The sequence below is a fragment of the Neltuma alba genome, unplaced genomic scaffold, assembly GCF_004799145.2.
Source record: "Neltuma alba isolate B1F8T4 unplaced genomic scaffold, ASM479914v2 tig00012343_pilon, whole genome shotgun sequence".
In the NCBI taxonomy this organism is placed as follows: domain Eukaryota; kingdom Viridiplantae; phylum Streptophyta; class Magnoliopsida; order Fabales; family Fabaceae; genus Neltuma; species Neltuma alba.
This window is the reverse complement of record NW_021636852.1, coordinates 679889-699507: the sequence shown is the minus strand read 5'-3', so window position 1 is coordinate 699507 and position 19619 is coordinate 679889. Positions and strand designations below refer to the sequence as shown.

The window sequence follows — 19619 nt, the reverse complement described above, 5'->3', positions numbered from 1 at the left end:
GAGACGCGCGCAGAGAAGACAGAAGCCGAATAAAAGATCATAAAAATATATCAAAAAAATGTAAAAAGGATAAAATTAAGGAAAAATTAGAATAAATCTCTCATTGAAAATTTAATTGGCAAATAAGATTTAAAAATTTTGTACAAGTTAGTTTTTATTGTGTACAATTTAATTTTCTTTGTGTGTAATTTATTTTTTCTTATGTACAATAATATTTCTTTGTGTGATGTGTAATTTAATTTTCTTTTTATGTAAATGAAATTTTTTTATGTACAAATCATCTTTTTTGTGTACAAACTAATTCTTTATATTCAAATAATGTTCCATGCAAACTGTTTTTTCATTGTGTAACTTATTTTTCTTTGTGTGTAACTAATATTCTCTTATACAATCAATCATCTTAAATCTTATTTATTAATTAAATTTTGAATGATGAATTATTCCTAAATTTTGCTGAAATTAAAGTGAGAGGCCGAATAAGAAAGTTACAAGTAGATGGAGTGAGAGAGATGAGAAAGAAGGGAATGAATAGTGAGCCAAAATGGTGACAAGCGAGTAGGTGCTCCTTTCATTGACGCGTCGTAGCCGGCTCCCTCCTTCTCTCACACAATCCAATTTCGCTTTTGTTTTTTTTAAAGAAATTCTCAGTGGCTCTTGTTAATGCGAATCCCTCACTCTCTCTCTCTCTCTCTGAGTTGCAGAGTTTTCAGTCTCCACTCACTCCCTCCCTCACTATACGCTGCTGCTGCTGCAACAAGGGAAGCTCTCTCTCTCTCTCTCTCTCTAACTTTGCAAACATCGGAAAAGCATATGGACACACAACATTGAATGATAGAGAGATATGTTACAAATTCTTACAGCCGCGTTTCTCAGAGCTCAGTACAATCATCATCATGCCTCATCACCCTCCCTAATCATTCCCCCCCTCCATATCTCTCTCCCCCTCCCTTTCTTACTCCTCCTCATATTGTATTAATATTTTATTATAAAAGTTATATAACTGATATAGATTAAAAACACTCATCAAGTTAATTATCTAATTATATCTATTGGAATCAGTTTTTGATAAAATTTTCTTAACATGTCTAATAAATATTTTTTCGGCCTTAAAATTAAAATAAATAATTTTTTGACCTGAAAATTAAAATAAATATAAACCTTATAACTCGTATATTTAACACTGGATGACTGTCACCCTTCAATAGTACAACTCTGCCTCCATTAATTAACTCCTTAAACTTGCTGAGCCGTCTCCCTCGCCTCCACCACTTCCCACTCTCTCTCTCCTCACTTTCCCTTTGAGCTGCTTTTGATAATTGGCCACTTCCTCAGCCAAACTAGCTAGTTCCATGCCGATGCTTCCTGTTCATGCCTAACACAAATCTCCTTTCTCTCCCGCCCTCATCACTATACTCTCTCTTTATTTCTCTTTTTTAATTCTCGATCGGGCCCATTTTGTGTGAGATGAGTGACCAAGGAGACGCCGCCAAGACGAAGGCGCAACAGTCTCAGACACAACTCCCGCAACAGCAGATTTCATCTTCTCCTCTCGTGGAGGAATCTTCGGATCAGCCGGCCAGGCCAATTCATCATCATCTTCATCATCATCATCATCAGCCCCAGCCTGCGACACCGGTCGTTGTTGCTTCTCCTATAATCTCCACTCCTCTCTATGTCTCCCCTGGTGCAACTGTTTCTTCCCCCTTCGACTCTTCCACTAATCCCAAAAGAACCAGATACACCAGTGGCCAATGGAAGCTTCTCCCTTCTCCTTCCTCTCAGCAAATCCCTCTACTCCCTCCTGCAGAATCAAGTCCTTCCCCCTCTCAGCTTCAACCTCAAACCCAACCACGTACGTCTGCTGCTTCCTCATCAGACACTGCCTCGTCCGATCCCACCCAATCTCCTCCTGTGCCGTCTTCTCTTTCTCCGGCCACCGGACCGGAGGGGAGCAAGTCGGAGGGGGAGCAGCAAATTCACCATCAATTCAGGAAAGGGAAGTACGTGAGCCCGGTTTGGAAACCGCACGAGATGTTGTGGCTGGCGAGAGCTTGGAGGGTCCAGTACCAAGGTGGTGGGTCCGAGTTGGGAGGGTCATCTTCCAGCAGAACAGAGCATGTGGAAAGTGGTGTTCAGGCTACAAGAGGCAAAACTAGGGCTGATAAAGATAGGGAAGTGGCAGAGTTTCTGCAGAGGCATGGGGTGAATAGAGATGCCAAAACGGCGGGGACTAAATGGGATAACATGCTTGGAGAATTTAGGAAAGTGTATGAATGGGAGAGAGGTGGTGAGAGACAACATGTTGGGAAAAGCTATTTTAGACTCTCTCCTTATGAGAGGAAGGTCCATAGGCTTCCTGCTTCTTTCGATGAAGAGGTTTTTGAAGAGCTCTCTCAATTCATGGGTTCCAGAATGAGAACTTCTCACGCCAGAGGTGCCGCTGCTTCTTCCTCCATTGTTGCCGGGGATGATTCTAGACATAGAGCTCTGCCGACACCTCCGCCGTTTAAAGAAGATGAACTCCCACTCTCAGGTTCGCCATAAAAAGCATGAAAAGAAGTAGAAATTAATATCTTTTGAAGTATTATTCCTACTGCACTTGTCTAATGTAATTGGGCACTTGATTAATTTCATGCTTCTAATTCAGTCGAACATATACATATCTAGGGTGGAAAGCATATTACTTTGTAATTACTGTTTGGGAATGCTGAAACGAAAATAGTCGCAGGATTTTTAATTAACAAACTATCCTACTGGTGATTGTAACAGCTAGAACGAAGCAGCTGGGGATGACAAGTGGCGGCGAAGCATTATTTCATGGGCCCAGAGGGATGATATTAGGGTTGGAGCCTCCATTGGAAATTGCAGGCCCTTCATTGGCTTCTTCTTCTTCTTCAAAGGAGCTCCGACGAATCGGGAAGATAAGAATGACATGGGAGGAGTCAGTGAGCTTGTGGGCGGAAGAAGGTGAACTTCATAGAGGTCGAGTGAGGCTCCAAAATTCAAGCTTTCTGAAGGCAGATGAGCTATCTTTCTTCGACGATTCAATGGTGCTTTGCACCATGGAGTGTTTCGAAGATGGTCCCTTAAAAGGTTTCTCTGTGGATAGATTCGTTTCCGGACAACAAGTCAAAGTCTTTGGCAGAAGAAAGTATTCTCCCTCAGCCTCTGCTTCTGCTTCTGGTACATTCTCCCAAACAAAACGGGTTTTTCCTCTTTCACATGTTCTAGGAATCCAGCCTTAACTTGTTCTCTTTTAACAGGTTTTCCTGAGAGAGTTCAGCCCCCTTACTCCGAACCCTTGATAAGATGTAAGCTACCTAGTATTAACCAAGTCTCTCTCTTCTTTTTTTTTCCGAAAAATAAATTAAAAGAAAAACATCTCGGAGCATTAATGTCTGTAGTTTTGTGGTGCAGCAACGCCTCCATGGGAATTTCAGGACCCAACTGAGTACTACATGGGATGCTTACGTGTCTCACCACAATCACTCCCAACGTTGTATGAGCTGTCGTGGCATGTCCAGGAGCCTCCAATGGAAGAACTTCGCTTTCCTTTGAGGAAAGATGTGTACAAGGACTTGCCTCTCGGGAAGGAACTATTCTTCACAGCTTCATCTGAACCGTTGGATTGTAGGGCCATCGTGTACGACATCGTAAGTCCAATCATTCGTCCCAACCCTAGTCTCACTCACGCCACTTCATCCACCCGGGAATCTCTCATTTCCCTCTGGGACGATTGCATTAATAGGGTCGTCTCCAAGTTCTGTCCCCTAGAAATGCTTGTCACCAGAAAACCCACTTCTTTAGGTAATTCCTCTGAGTTATTATTGCAAGATCAATGGCCTAATGTGACTGGTTTCGTCAGAAATTATTGCTTGTGGAGAGGGGAAGAAACTGACCAAGTTAAAGAAGGTCAACTCGATCCATCATCAACGATAGCTGAGAAACTCTTGTGGACATATCTTGATCTCCCTTACATCCTCGGATATTACGCTGTTGGTCACGTGGTAACATTCTGTGCACTGAGTAGATCACAAGACCGAATCACCCGTACCGATTTGTACACTCTTGACCTATCATCACCCACAGAGAGAATCAAAGCCTTAGTGCCTTGCTACAGAATTGGTTTGTTACTTCCTTTGTTAGCTGAAAGATGCTTCCATATGAACAGTTGTGGGAACTATAAGTTGTTCGCTTACAGTGATTTTGAAAGGGTTGATCTGGGAAATGGGAATTTAATAGAGATGACTCCAATTACATGCACGAGAATATTTCAGAGTAAGAGAAAATGGGTTGCGGTGAAAGAAATTTACGAGATCTTGGACCATCGAATCCCACATGCTGAGTTCATATTCAGGTCGTGCGAGAAAGATCTGAGCTTGGTGTTTAAACCAAGAGGGTGCAAGATGAAGCCTGAGAATTGCGAACAGCTAGTGGAGGCTCTCAAGTACGTGACAAAGGCTTTGGTCGCGTTACACGACTTGTCGTTTATGCATAGAGACTTGGGTTGGGACAAGGTGATGAGGAGGTGTGATAGAGAGAACGAGTGGTTCGTGTGTGGGTTCGACGAGGCGGTGGGAGCACCGCAGCTGTATCCTTACATGGTGGCGGGTGGGGAGGCGGCGCGTGGGAGACATGCGCCGGAGATGGGGAGGGGGTTGCACACAGTGAAGGTGGACGTGTGGGGAGTGGGGTATCTGATAAAGACAAGCGGGCTGTCCGGCGTGCCTAAGATGCTGAGAGAACTTCAGAATCGGTGCATGGAACAAAACGCCGAGCAGAGACCGACGGCGGCGGACTGCTACCACCACCTGTTGCAGTTGCAGTCGTCGCTGTCAGGTGCCGCCGGTGGAGGGTTGATGTGATTGAAAACGATAGTATTAAATACTTCATTGTTTAACGGATGTCGCGTAAATGGCATATTGGGGTGGGAGATTCGGAATCAAAGTGGAAGTGGGGAGATTAATATTCTTTGCATTTGGTGATTTTGGATTCGGATGATTTTAAAAAGTGAGGGGATCAAAAAGGAGATTGTCGTTGGAGGAAGAAATGGCGGCTACTGTGGATTGTCTGGTGTGACACAGGTTTTCTCTTCCAATCAAATCAAGGAACAGTTTTTTCAGTTTTGCATTGGTACGTCTTGAAAGTGAAGATGATGTTGTGGCATTGTTTTGTTACATGATTGATTCTGTTCTTTCAATTAATTAAGTTAGGTGAATCTTCAATTAAATATCTTCTTTATGCCTCCACACACCCTCGCGCCCTCTTCTTTGCTCCCCCGCCTGTATTCTTTGCTCCTTTTTCTCGCTCTCTCTCTCTCTCTCTCTCTCTATAGCGTTAGTATTCGAACAAAAGGCAAAAAGAAAAAAAAGGGAGAGGAAAGGAAGAGAAATTTTTTTTTTTGGCTAGAAGAAAGTTTTTAGTAATGAAGCCTGCATCATCAGGTATGAGTGCGTTGTTACTTGTTTAATACGATTAATCTGAATTATTAATGACTATACAAATAAGTTATCTCATCGTGCACAGAATTAAAAGAGTTGTTTGGCTTACGAATTAGAAAACAGAAAATGTTGAGAAGGTGAGCAGTCTTACTGAAATGATCGTAAGAACTCATACTTTATGATTGGTTGTTAATTACAAGATTAAAATTTAGCAAGCATTTGGCATGCTATTGTACAATCATTACATTTATAAAAGTAAGATAAATATGGTATCAAGTGCAATGGCGTACACTATATATTAGTTAAATACCGCAATACTTGAAATGCAGATCTTCAATACGTTACCCGTGCTTAACACTATAACATTTTATTTTTGATTTTAACTATAAGATAAGGAGTAATTAACTGAGAACATGTTGATTGACTTTAGTCTGGCAAAAAAAAAATATAGTTAGTTAATATTGTATATACAAATTTATTTAAAAAGCCACCTGGGACTTGTGGGTATACACACATATTATTGATAAATTGTGGCTATATCTTTAGATGAATAACATCCTCGAAAGGAGACTTACATTAGAATTATCAGTTCTTCATATTGTCATGCCCTAACTTTTGTATGCATGATTAAATACTGTATGAATTATAAGTATTTTGTTTCTAAGGGTTATTGACTAATGGTCAAACTTCAAATTTGTACTCCCAGTAGAGTAGTGTGGTATGCCACATTAGGCATATATAGATTTTCTATTGAGAGTATGTTAACAACTTCACGGCTTTATTAATGGGGAATAATCCAAAAGGCTGAAGATCCTCTTGGTATATAGGCTGTCCTAAAAGCATCTGCAATTCTTCTTAATTTAGTTCCATGGGAAGTCAAAGAATTAAATTCTAAATTGGAAAAATTAAGATACGCAGGAATTTATAGTTTCATCTAATTTTTGATTAAGTTTTTATTTTTTTTTATTTGAGTACTTTTCATTTTTCCAGTTATAGCTATTGGTCCTTATATTTATAACTTGGTAGTTTGTAAGAGAAACAGAGTTCATAATTGATGACATGGTTTTACTTCATATCTGCCATATTATAAATTGTATATAGATGCAAGAAGACGTTTATGAGCATAATATTACCTTTGATTCTTAATGTAGAAGATGCTAAGATTAAACAAATAAATAAATTAGTTATTTATAATAAACATTAATTTCTTGATTTTTTCAAACTACTCTATTTAATCATGTGCTTATAAACTATCTATTAATTGAGAGGCCCTTAATATATGTGATCAATAAGGATATTTTGAGTAAACAAATTATAAATTTAGAAGGCAAAATGATTGACATTTTATATTTAGGATCAAAGTAAATTTTTTGTTTAGCTCTTATATTTAGAACCTGATGTAGTAATTTTTTATTTTTTAGAAACCCATATTTTATTTTGTATTCTATGATAACTATATGTCATGGTGCCAACATCCATACAAGTCATAATTAACAGATTACATGAGTATAGAGAATAATGCATATGTTTGAGAAAATTGTAAGGATATAACAAAAAGAAAAAACAACGAAAATATGATTAATAAAAAAATAAAACTATAAAGATTAAAGAATTAATTTCCCTTCTAAATAATATTGATGGACATTTCGAACAAATTATGTAGTACTATGTACATATGAGCTTTGGAATATAAGCAATGATTCTTATTCATTAATAAAGACACAACAAGAAATATTAATGGTCTGATATCTACCTGTGTTTGACAAATAAGTGACAACGGAAAGGAAAAAAAAAAGAAGAAAAGAAGAAAATGCTATATGTAAAAGTAGTGTGATAAGCTCCTCACTTTCTACTTTTCACTTTCTAGAGACTAAGGAAAAAAACAACCCACTGTGGGGATGCATGTATGATTGAAAGATCTTCTTGGTCATTATATAGATCACAATCTCTATCTCTTTTTTTAATCACATAGAGAGAGGGAGAGAGCTAGCTCACCAATATCGATTGCTTTCCCTTTTCTTGTATGCTTTTTCATCAACTGGATCCCACTTTCACTTTTCTTCGAATATCTTCTGATATGTCAAACTATATACTCTCATCCCTTAGTGCGTGTGTGTGTGTGTGTATATATGTATATCCCATTATTTTCCTCCTCACATTCTCTTCAGTAGCTTTCGAGACTGCTAGCAACTACACATATATATTTATTAAAGCCATCCGATGCCATAACTTTGCTTTCTGATGAATGCCTCAAATGGTTTGCCATACAGCTAACGTGGTCCAAGAAATATATATAGCGTTTTCCATGAAAAAAGCTTTGAGAAAATGAGAATGCGTAGGAATCAGCAGGATTGTGATGAAGCAGTAGAGAGCAAAGCTTTTGTGGGGTAATCTGTGTCTCCATTATGGTATCAAATGCCCAAAAGAAACCTCGACCATGCTCAAGCCTTACATATATATGGTGATGGGTATTTCCACTATCTATTTATTCAATAGATTTGCTTCTTTTTTTTTTTTTTTTTGCGCCTTCCTTGGAATCTTCCGAGCCCTACAATCATCACTTGCCATGCCCTAAGTAACACCCCTTTTTCAACTTTCTTTTGTTTTTTTTTTTGGGGTAAAATCTACCCTCACTACATATCTCCCCTTCGATGTAATTTTAATTTAGTTGATAAGTCTCATTTGTTGTTACTTTAAACTCCATTTCTGTCTTATAGAAAGCGTTAGCATGTTCGTAATAATTATAATAATTACAAGGAAGATAACGATTCTATTTTTCGCCATTAATAAGATAGTAGTGAGGAATTGACAAAACGATTTTAGCCACACACAAAAAAATTGCACGGAAGTGTCAACCACCAATCCATATAACCTTAATTTTTAAAACATTTCTGGCGTGTTAATTTGGAATCACATTCAAAAGCACTTATAAGTATATTTCATATAAGTCGAGACAAAACTTATCTAATATAGTTACTTTGTATTCCATAAATCACAATTGAAAATTTGCTTATAAGTCATTTGATGGCCTTTTTGAAATCACATTCATAACTATTTATAAGCATGTTTCATATAAATCGAAACAAAACTCTTCTTACATGCTTACCTCATATTTCATAAATTATAATTGAAAAGTTAGGATTCCAAAAGTAACAAGGACTTTATGTATGTTTGAACTTTCTTTTTTGCTTAAACTATTGGTATCCATCACAATATATATTTAGACGTTGAGCTTTTCTATCCCGGTTTTTTTATCCGCACAACCAACTGATCAAGTTGAGATTTGAGCGTACTGAAGGGACCAACTAATTAAGTCGAGACTCGAGTGTACTGAAGGATTTGCACCCCTTCTAACAAGTATGTTTTTTAGTATTTAAATTTGTGTTCTCTTTTTTATGGAGTGAAACCACTACCATCTCAACCAACCACTTGTTAGTTAGCCATATTTGAACTTCAAACATTGAGAGATTTGCCTTTGTTGTTTAGACTTGAAGATTTTTAAATAGGACTCAATTACGATACTAGCTATATAATAGTTGTTTTTATTTAAACATTTCAGTGAAATAAAAGCAAAAGTAGATAAGATTTGCTACCCGCATAACTTTTCGGTTTTGGGGTTTGGACAAAGAGTATTAATTCTTGCCAGCAACATAGAATAATCTCCCTCAAATTAAGCATGCCAACAAAAACTGTTCTAATTAGTGCATATTTGAGTCATAATTCATATAAAATTAACCCATTACTAATACAAAAACTTTGTTATTGGTGATGTGTAAGTTCTTTTATAAATATTTCTTAAGCTCAAAAGCATGTCTTGATCTTAATAAACTTGAGATAGAAATTATGGAAACTTTTTTCTCAATTAAAAAAGAAACGATTCGAATGGAATCTTTAATCTTCCTCTTGCTTCTACAACATCAACTTTACGTTACCCAAACGTTACTTCTTTTTTATTATTATTATTATTATTATTATTATTATTGTTTTTTATTTTTTATTTGCATACATGAATCATGCATAGGCAGTTCTTCCATATTAAAAATTAAAAATAATATAGAGTTAGTGTCACATCCTAAATTTTGGACCTAAAAATACCACAATTAGCCTGAAATGGGTAGACTACTAGACCTTTTTTGACAGAGGTCCTAGAGGTTCCTTGAAAGGACAGAGAGATTCCTAGAGACTAAATAGCAAAGGGAAAGTTTTCTGGGACTAAGAAAAGAGAAAGTTAGACTCTACTGAAATCCCAAGGCCCAAAAATGAGAAAGAGAAATGAATGTAGGCCAATAATTATGTTGGAGGCCTCAATAAGGTGAATTTTGAGGTTAAGCCAAACCAAAGATAAAATCATAATTTTACAAAGTTTTGGGCTGTAAGGGCAAAAATAGAAATTATGCCTAAAAATCCCAAAAAATGACAAATTGTGGGTTAAGGCTTGAACACTTTATAAAAATTTCAAAAAAATAGGAATAAGGTTTAGAGGCCTGTATGAGGCTAAAATGACGAAAGTGCCCCTAGAAGGAATTTGTGGAATTCTCAGGGTTTTGACTGATTTTGAATATTACTAAAAATGAATTATTTAAAGTATAGGGAGGCCTCATATAATTGGAAGAAAATGGGAGAAAATACTTGAGGAATTATCACAGGTTTTAAAAATAATTCCGTCCCCAAAAAGCGAAGATGTTGGCATTAATGGAATTTAAAACCTATTTACATACTATCCGGGGAAAGTCATAGTCAAATGTCTAGAGGTTGACTTTTGACTTAAGAAAAATGAGAGGAATTTCCCATGATGAATAAATAGTATTGGTACTCGGAGATAGATTCTCGGAGTTGTAGATTGGTAGAAAGAATTCGGTCAAGATCACTCCGAAATAAATATTATTAATTTTTAATTATTTTAATGGAAGAATAAAGGAAGAGCATCACTCTCTCTTTGGGCATATTATATAATGCTATGTGGATTTATTGGAAGTGAGAAAATGGTGCCATAACATGTCCCAATAGTCCCAAAAAAGTCAGAACCCAAAAAAGTACTCTATATGGTGCAGAATGGCAAGATAGGTGAAGGAACGCCTAAGGGTTGTATTTTGCACGAATTTTATATTAATTTTCTTCCTATTTTAATGCTAAAATGACAAAGGAATATGGAAGAGACAAGTGTATGGTTATATGGGAAAAAAGGTATTACGTGTACGGTTGGATGCAAGAGATGTGTACGATCGGATGTAAGACACATCTACGGTTGGATTAAAGGCATGTGGCTTGATAATGTAAGCATGATGTCATAGGACACTTGTCACCATAAGATTAAAAGAGAAAATAGACGGTCCAGATCAAGCCACATATTTTTAAGATCAACGGCTCAAATTCAATCTTGTTTTCTATAAATACCCACTCCGCTTCCTCATTTTCGTCCAACCTAGAGGAAACCTTGGGGAAGCTCTGATGAAATGGTTTCCAAAGAGAGAAAGAAGAGGGAGAAAGAAAGGCCAAGTGGTCCAATACAAGATCAAGCTCTAAAATAAGATATGTTCGTGGTTTTTGATGTAGTTTTCACTACCTTTGTTGTTGTTAAGTTTGGTTATGGATTTTAATGATTTTTAGGAGCTTGAAACCCTTAGGGGAGGTGCTGCACGAAATTCTTAAGAGTAGGGGAAGATGAAATTGATGTTAGAATAATGTTCAAAGCCTTGAAATGAATATGAATCAAGTGGTTTTATGCTGAAATTGACTTAATTTCATGATTGTGTAACTTGAGAAAATGTTTCCGCCAGACCTGGTTCTTGTGCCTAGGATGTGATTTTGATGATTTTAATGCTTCCAATGTGTTTAAAATGAAAAATTGTGTCGGGTAAAGGTGAGAAAACAAGTTTGGAAGCATTAAAATTGAAAATAGAAATTTTGGACCTTAAAAGCATACTATTTGGTCAAGGCTGGCTCATGGGGAAAGAGTTTGATTTTGATTATTTTGAGCTTGAAAATAGATTCTATATGCAAAATTGTGTGGGAATAGCTTGTGGAATTAATTTTAGAAAAGTTGAAAATCAAGCTCAAAAATTAGAAGTTAATATAGTTCAAGAAAACAAAGTGTTGATGTTGTTGATTATCGTGGCTCTAATGAATGAATGGAGATGATGTGTTGATGTATTTAGGGTCATGAGACATTGAGGGAGATGATTGGAAAAGGTTGAACAAGCAACCTTAATGGTTGGTAGCAAAGGGAGCAAGAGAAAGTTTAAAGACACAAGGTAGCAACTTTATCCTACTTTTATGTGCTTGGTATTTGCTTGCATTTATAACATGTTCTGTGTTTATATGGTTTTATAAACTCATGCATTGTGATTGTGAATATGTTTGAAATATGTCATAGGCCTATGCGTTTTATGGTTAATGCATGATGATTTCCAAACATGTCACTATGATATAGAAATGTTAAGTTGCAAACTTGTTATGAATGCCAAGCGTGCCATGTATGTTTGGGTGGTTATTGTTTGCTACTGAGATTTTCTTGAATCTCACCCTCTCTTAACCAACCATAATAGGTGCAAGAGATTGGAAGAATTCAAGAAGTGGAGCAAGAAAGAGAGGAGAGAATTTAAGAAATATATTATATTATGTTGTATACTTTGTATACCCATATATGTTGTAAATGTGTCACTGATGGTATGTGGTGTTAAATAATGATAATGACTTGTGTAATTGGCTATAACAAGGTATAGGAATGGTTAATGCATGAATGGAATGGTATTATGCATGGTAAGATTTAATCATGAGCTATTAATGTAAGTTAAGGGGATAAACTATTCTTAATTGAGCAACAAATAGTGGTAAAGTATAAGTGAGGTAAATGAATGATTCTGCCCACAAAAGTTGGTATGGTTAAAGTACACATCTTGAGCTTTAAAACAAGTGATAGATCGCTTAAAAGGGATGTGTGTGATAAGAGTTATGCTGGATCAAAATTAGGGCAGAGAAGCTGAAAAGTACAGTTTTGATCAAATCAATAATAAAGTTTAATGAATAAATTGTGCTAACTGGGTAAGGATAAGTCTAATTTTATATTTTTTTTCCTGTAGAGAAGTGAAAGAGCTTTGAGTAGAATTTTGGATCACCTCAATATAATTTTTATAGAATTAGTTATGATTTTTTAAAAATGGACTAAAAATCTGAAAGTTAATTGATGAACAGTAACCCGAGAACCTATGCCACGTTTGGTATGATGGAATTGGGAGGTATGGAAATGGAAATGGAATTGATTTCCATCAAGATGTTTGTTTGGTATGATGGAATTGGAAAATTTTCCAATTCCATTTCCACCAAAAGTGGTGGAATTGGCCTCCACCCTCACACCCCAAGATTTGTAATTCCATCTCCCTACTTTCGTTTTTACCCTCCTTAACCAGATGCAAGCAAAAGTCCGAAGGCCTTCAAGCTTATCGCCAGCGACTACCCACCTTTGCTCCAACGACCTTCAAGCTCATCACCGGCGACTATCGACCTTTGTTCCGACAGCCTGAAGGCGATAGCGACGACTACCTCTTAGAAGTCTTTATCTTTTGACCCAAACTCTGTTCGCCTAATCTTCAAACTAAGCTCTGATTTTATAGTTTCAAATCTGACAAAATGGACAAAACCATTAAAAAATTAACCTTTGAAAACATGGGTCGTCAGTTCTAAAGAAATCGTTTGTTCTGAAGCTCGATCAATTTTTGTATCTGTGAAGAAAAATGATTTTTACTTCTTTGGTTGAAGTTCCATCAATTTTTGCATATTAGAAGAACCATGATTTTTGCTTCTACATGTGCGTTTCTTTTTCCTGGTGATAATCGATGCTTGTGGATTGATTATTTACGCCACATTGTTGATGATGTTGGGCAAAGACTCCTCGATGTTAGATTCAGGTGGCGGAGGAGGTGCTTTTTCTTTTTGAATTCTTGAGGGTGTTTTAGTATTTACACATTTTAATATATATTTTAATTAAAATTTAAATTAGATTTCCATACTTATACCAAACATGTTTTCAAACCTCATATCCATCTCCATTTCCATTTCCATATCCATCTCCATCTCCATTTCAGTTTCCATCAAAATCAATTCCATGGTACCAAACGGGCCCCTAATGTAAACTTTCAATCTATGGGTTTGTTTCGTAAATCGCTTGAATTGTAACACTTCCAAACACGTACTCTGAGGGGTTAAAAGAATGATGTTTCAGTTAGCCTCCCTCAACAATAAATACGTGAACAACATAGACATACTACCTTTGGTACTTAATATAAGAACAAGGTAACTAATTTGTGAATATTAATAAGATTAGTTAAGTAAATTATTTATAATATATTGGTACTGTCACACAAAAAAAATAGTGTTTTGCAACGGTTATTTTTGTGTGTTTGCAGCGGTTTTTAAAACTCCTACAAATGCGTTTGTAGCAATTTTTAAAACCACTAGTAAAATGGGAGTGGCAAAAGCACTTTGCAGTGGTTATAAAAAACTGCTGCAAATGTAGTCAAACCCGTTGCAAAATTTTATAGCAGTTGCCAGAAACCGCTATAAACGCATGTCCACAAACCGTTACAAATTTCAGTTAGAGGTGATGGTGAAGTGCTTAATTTGCAACGGTTGTTTTTCGAATATGCAATGGTTCTTGTTGCCAAAATTCACCAAAAATTTGAAAATTTGATATTTGCAGTGGTTCTACTTCAATGTTTGCAGCAGTTCCGAAAACAACTGCAAATGCACATTTTTTTTAAAAAAATTATTGTCAAATTATTATTTTTTATTTATCTATTTTGTTACTTATATATGTAATTCCATATTATGATTTATTTATTTAAATATGTTTTTCATAAAAAATTATTAAATATGCGAGAAATAATTTTTAAATATATATATCTATAATTGAGTAATAAATTTTCAGAAGATAGAAGGATGAATATTTGTCTTGTGGTAAGAATCCACAAGAGAGATGAAAAAATTAAAAGAATATATAAGTATCATAATAAATATAAACAAGAAATAAAATTAAATAATAAACTTCTTTTTCTTTTTTTTTTTAATCTCCAGTAAACCAATGGAGCACCAGAGAGGGAGGAATGAGGAGAGGAAAGATGGGAAAGAAGAATGAGAAGGGAAAAGAACAACTGGGAAGTAGGAAAGGGAGTATTTATAATAAGTACATGATATTAGTAGCAGTTTGGGTAGCAGTTCAAAAAATTGTTGCAAAAATCATTTGCAGCAATTTTTTAATAAAATTACTGCAAATATAATATTTTATTAAAAAATATTTTGATTAACTCAATGCCGCATTTGCAGCAGTTTTTATTGTAGTAGTTCTTGGCAAAACCGCTGCAAATGCTTTTTTCATTTGCAGTGGTTTTGAGAAAACCATTGTAAATGAATTACATTTGCAATGGTTTTGACAACATTGCTACAAATATTTTTTGAAATTTGCAGCGGTTTACTTAGAATTGTTGCAAACGTGTGTCAACTATTTTTTAGTAGCGTTTCTCTTCTCTTGAACCGCTGCAAAATTTTGCAACAACTATTCCTGTCATGTGGTATGAAGCTTGCGCGTCATAATAATGTTGCGGTTCTAAAAAACCAGTACTAATGCATAAAAACCCCTACTAATGTTGTACTTGCGGTCAAACTGTTGCATAGAAGTAGTAGTTTTTGCATAACCACTACAAATGTATAATTTAAAAGCGGATATTTGGAACCACTGCAAAACACTATTTTTTTGTAGTGTGTCTTTCCTAAAATACTCTTGTTAGTCATGTATTTTAGGATGAAAACTTTTTAACTCGTGCAATTATCATGAGGAATGTTTATGAAAAAATAAATAAATATGGAAAACAAAATAGATTAAAGAAAATCAAATTGAATATCTAACTAGTTCTTATCATTGGGACAGGAGTTAGCATTAATTTGGCTTAAAGATATTCTCACCTCATGAGAACGCACTCTTTCTCTGCAAAAATGGCCTTTTCATTTGCAGCCTCCATTGAAAGCTTCTTGTCCGCCTTCCTCTGAGACATATCCCGACATTATTACTTATAAAAGACCCATCCTATGTGAGAGGTTGTTCATTTTTTTATTTGATTAAATGTTTAGAGTGCAAAGAGTTTTTATTTTTTTCAATAAGTGTTCTTTTTGGTATTCAAAATTGTGTTCTCCTACTTATAGGAGTGAAGCCGCTTATCACCTCAGCCAACAGCTTATTGGTGAGATTTTTTTTTGGCTAAAACATAAGTATCCTCCTATTGGAGGCAATCCTATTCAAGATATTATCGAGCACTAAATCTGGGTACCTCTCCCAGTGAGGATTCGAACCTTGATTCATCACGTTGTGGGAGACTAGCCCCTTCTGTTAGACCCAACTCCTGTTGGTATTGGTGAGATATTGTTAATTAAGATAAAATGCCTTTTAATCTAATTCATTGAATAATGTGAGGCCATGTCTGCTTCTATTTTTGGGCCAGGCCTCATGATTTACCCATGCTTTCCAAATGTAACGTAATGATGACGTCATTTGGGCCTTGTACTTTTGGGCCAGGCCTCAGTGACATGCAAAATCAATATATCAATTTGTCAGGCGTCGAGATTTTCTTCTGAACCAACCTTCCGGAGAAGACGGCCATAGTAATAATTAATAAAGAATCGTATTGTCAAATATTTAAGCTAATTAATATTAATACACATAAATAAACTATATATATTTACACAGTACTTCTGGTCTTAATATAAGTAAGACCTAATTGAATAATTTGGAGAGATTAAGAAAGTTAAATAAATTATTTTAAATTGTTATAATTATCATTTTTCTTCAAACTAATTTGCTCTCTTATAATATAATCTAATGATATATATAAGCATTTTAAAGAGATCATATAATATAATATATGCTATAACTAAGTAATTTTTAAATTTTTTTAAATTAATCAACAAGACCTTAATTTGAGAATCAGAGTTCATATATTATAAGTAAGCTACTATAGAGTCTTTTTTAAAAAAATAAAATAAAAATCAATCATTGAGTTGAAGTCGTTCGTAAGTAATCTTGCGTTTTCATTTATTCTTTGTCTTCTCTTAGGGGTCTTTCTTTGAGAAGGCCACCCATATTTCCAGGCTAATTTGATATCAATTCCACCATAACTCAACTATTAGACCATTAAGGGAAGTTGCGTTGACACACACACATATAACGCTGTCTACATAAGTATGAGACAAAAGTATACATTTGGTTCTTTAATTTTATATAATATTTTAGTTTAATCTCATAACTTTAAAATGTATATTTGTAGTTCTTTAAGTCCAAAATTATTAGTCTTAAATAATAATTTTTTTATAACAATCATAGTTGTTTTCAAAAATTAAACTTAATATGTTAGTATTTGAGAATATTTTATCATCATTAAAGATCTCAATATTCACAAAAAAAAAAAGATTTAAGATTAAAGAATTAAAAACATACTTTTCAAAATTAAAGAACTAAATCAAAACATGGTAGAATGTTGAAGAACTAAATTTATATTTTAACCTAAGTTTGAACTTAAGAAAGTTGAATGGGGCTGCTCCGCGTATTAATTATTTTCCATAAAGGTTTTAATTAGGCCAAAATGATGTGTTTTGACGCCTTACGCTAGCTTAATTTGCAAAACTAGCCATCTTATTTTTCCATCTAAAGTGAGATGCGGGCACTTTGAGTGCTTAGAAAGGGAACCAATTAAAGCATCCAAAGAACTTCATGACATTTTAGATTTTACAAGAAAAAACTACCTCATGAATATTTGCTCATTTTCAAAAGTTGCTCATGCTTGGTTTTATTGGTGTTACGTTTGGTTGTATACTGCCTTCCGTTCTAATTATAAAATTTTGTTTGTAGACTATAAATGATATAGCACATGGTTATGGGACAGATCGTATGTGATGGTCCAAGTGCTTGTTTGTTTTGAGGCTATGCTTCGGAATGTCTCTTGGGGTCCTTTGGCAAACAAACAAGTTATTAGAGGTTAAACACACCATGGGAAGCCCAGAAATTAATTAAAAGTCACTCAAATCCGTATGTAAAGCAAGTCGCTGAAAAACAGCACAATTCATCGATCAGATGGGTATGAAAAGCTAGAGAGAGAGAGAGAGAGCAGAAACAAAGAGAAACAGAAGAAATTAATTAATAGAGGCAAACATGTGTGTACTTGCTCCATTTGCATAGTTGTCCTTGGTCATGTTCTATTTTCTAACAATAGAGACGTGCTGTCTCCTCTAAGTTTCATTAAATATATATTTATATTGGTCACATTTTTCTCGCTGTCCTTTTCATGGACCTCTCCTTCGAAGCATCGTGAATCATACCTTTAGATAGAGCTACTCTAATTGGCAAGCGGCTCTGATCACAACACATTGATTCCAATCCTTCCATTCCGACGATCTCTGAACAACCAAACATGTCTCAGAAACCTCAACAACCAGTCTTGTCCGGCGCCGTTGATCCTTATGAGTCTCCTTACATTAGAAGGAACCCTGATGGTTCCGTCAACCGTATCATGTCTTTTCCGACCACCGTAGCCACACCAGACGCTGACTCTCCGTCACCCGTTCTCTCCAAAGACATTCTTCTTAATCCTAACCACGCAACCTTCCTCCGAATATTCATCCCTCGCAGAGCAATATCTTCTTCTCCTTCTTCCCCCTCCTCCTCCAATTTGCCTCTAATTGTGTACTTCCATGGAGGTGGCTTTGTTTTGCTTAGTGCTTCTTCCTCTATAAACCATGACTTCTGTTCCGAAATGGCAAACCAAATCCCTGCCGTCGTAGTCTCTGTCCAGTACCGCCTTGCTCCGGAAGCCCGGCTTCCGGCTGCCTATGACGACGCCGTGGAAGCCTTGCGGTGGTTGAAAGCCACCGACGAGAAATGGATACGTGAATTTTCCGACGTCTCTAGATGCTACCTCATGGGCACTAGTGCGGGTGGCAACATGGCTTATCATGTCGGACTACGTTTAGCAGCAGCCGTTGATGAGTTTGGACCTATGAAGATCAAAGGGGTGATATTGCACCATCCATTTTTCAGTGGGTCCCAGAGGACTGAGTCAGAGGTAAGGCTGGCCATCAACCCGACTCTGCCGCTCAGTGGGAGTGATCTAATGTGGGAGCTCGCACTGCCCGAGGGTGCGGACAGAGATCACGAGTATTGCAATCCAACGGTGACTCATGATTGGAGAACTCGGTTTGACGAAATTGGACGATTGGGATGGGAGATATTATTAGCAGCGTGCGATGGAGACCCAATGGTTGATCGACAGATGGAGTTGGTGAAGATGTTGCGAAGCAGAGGAATCAAGACGGTGGAACACATTGGGGAAGGCCATCATGGAATGGATCTCGTAGATCTAAGCAGAGCTGGCCCACTCTTTAAACTCATGAGAGGCTTCATATGCCTCTCCTGCGGAGATTTTCAATCATCCAGGAAATTTTAATAGGATTTTTTTTGAGTTTTTACTTCACTTCGGCTATTGGTGTGTATTATTTTTTCTGATATTAATAAAATTGACCTTTTGGCTAAAAAAAATATCATCCAGTAAATTTTACTTTTACTTGGATAAAAAAAGGAATAAAAGAGGGCAAATTTTACTTTTGTTTTCCCCCCTTCAATTCTTGCGACCATACTAACAACACAAAAAATATTGTTAACGATGGCATGCACTAATAAATTGTGTTAGTTTGTCAAGTGGGCAAAAAAGGAAAAAAATTGTTAATCAGGACATGTTGTGTATGAGACTTCACTGAATAAATTTAATTTTTTCTTTTGGAGTTTGTTTGTGGAGTATGATTTTGTTTGACTATTTAATAAATGAAATTTCACATACTACCTCCGGTCTTTCATATAAGAGCTAGTTAACTTATTAAGTAGATTAAGAAAATTAGTTAAGTTAATTATTTGTAATAAATATGTGTTTTCTTTCCTAAAATATCCTTACTAACCAAGTGTATTTGCCAGAAGTATCATCATTATAAGAACTACCTTGAAAAAAAATAAATAAATAATATGAGAGACAAAGAAATTGGAGTCTTATATTTGGACCAAAATAAAAATCAAATAAGATCTTATACTAAGGATCAAAGGTAATATTTACCAACAGGTTAGGTTTAATGAAAAGAATTAATTTCTCACGA

The 19619-nt window shown here is 35.8% G+C and overlaps 2 protein-coding genes across 2 annotated transcripts; both read left to right on the top strand.

Annotated features, from left to right (window-relative positions):
• Positions 1-1464: 1464 nt before the first annotated feature.
• LOC114726172 (uncharacterized) lies at positions 1465-4865 on the top strand. Its single transcript, XM_028912736.1, has 5 exons — positions 1465-2093; positions 2127-2533; positions 2770-3183; positions 3264-3311; positions 3418-4865. Exons 1-5 carry the CDS (start codon positions 1465-1467, stop codon positions 4863-4865), a joined length of 2946 nt encoding a protein of 981 aa, XP_028768569.1.
• Positions 4866-17890: 13025 nt separating this feature from the next.
• Positions 17891-18922, top strand: LOC114726171 (carboxylesterase 1-like). The gene has a single exon (XM_028912735.1). The coding sequence runs from the start codon at positions 17891-17893 to the stop codon at positions 18920-18922; it is 1032 nt and encodes a 343-aa protein (XP_028768568.1).
• The last annotated feature ends 697 nt before the right edge of the window (positions 18923-19619 follow it).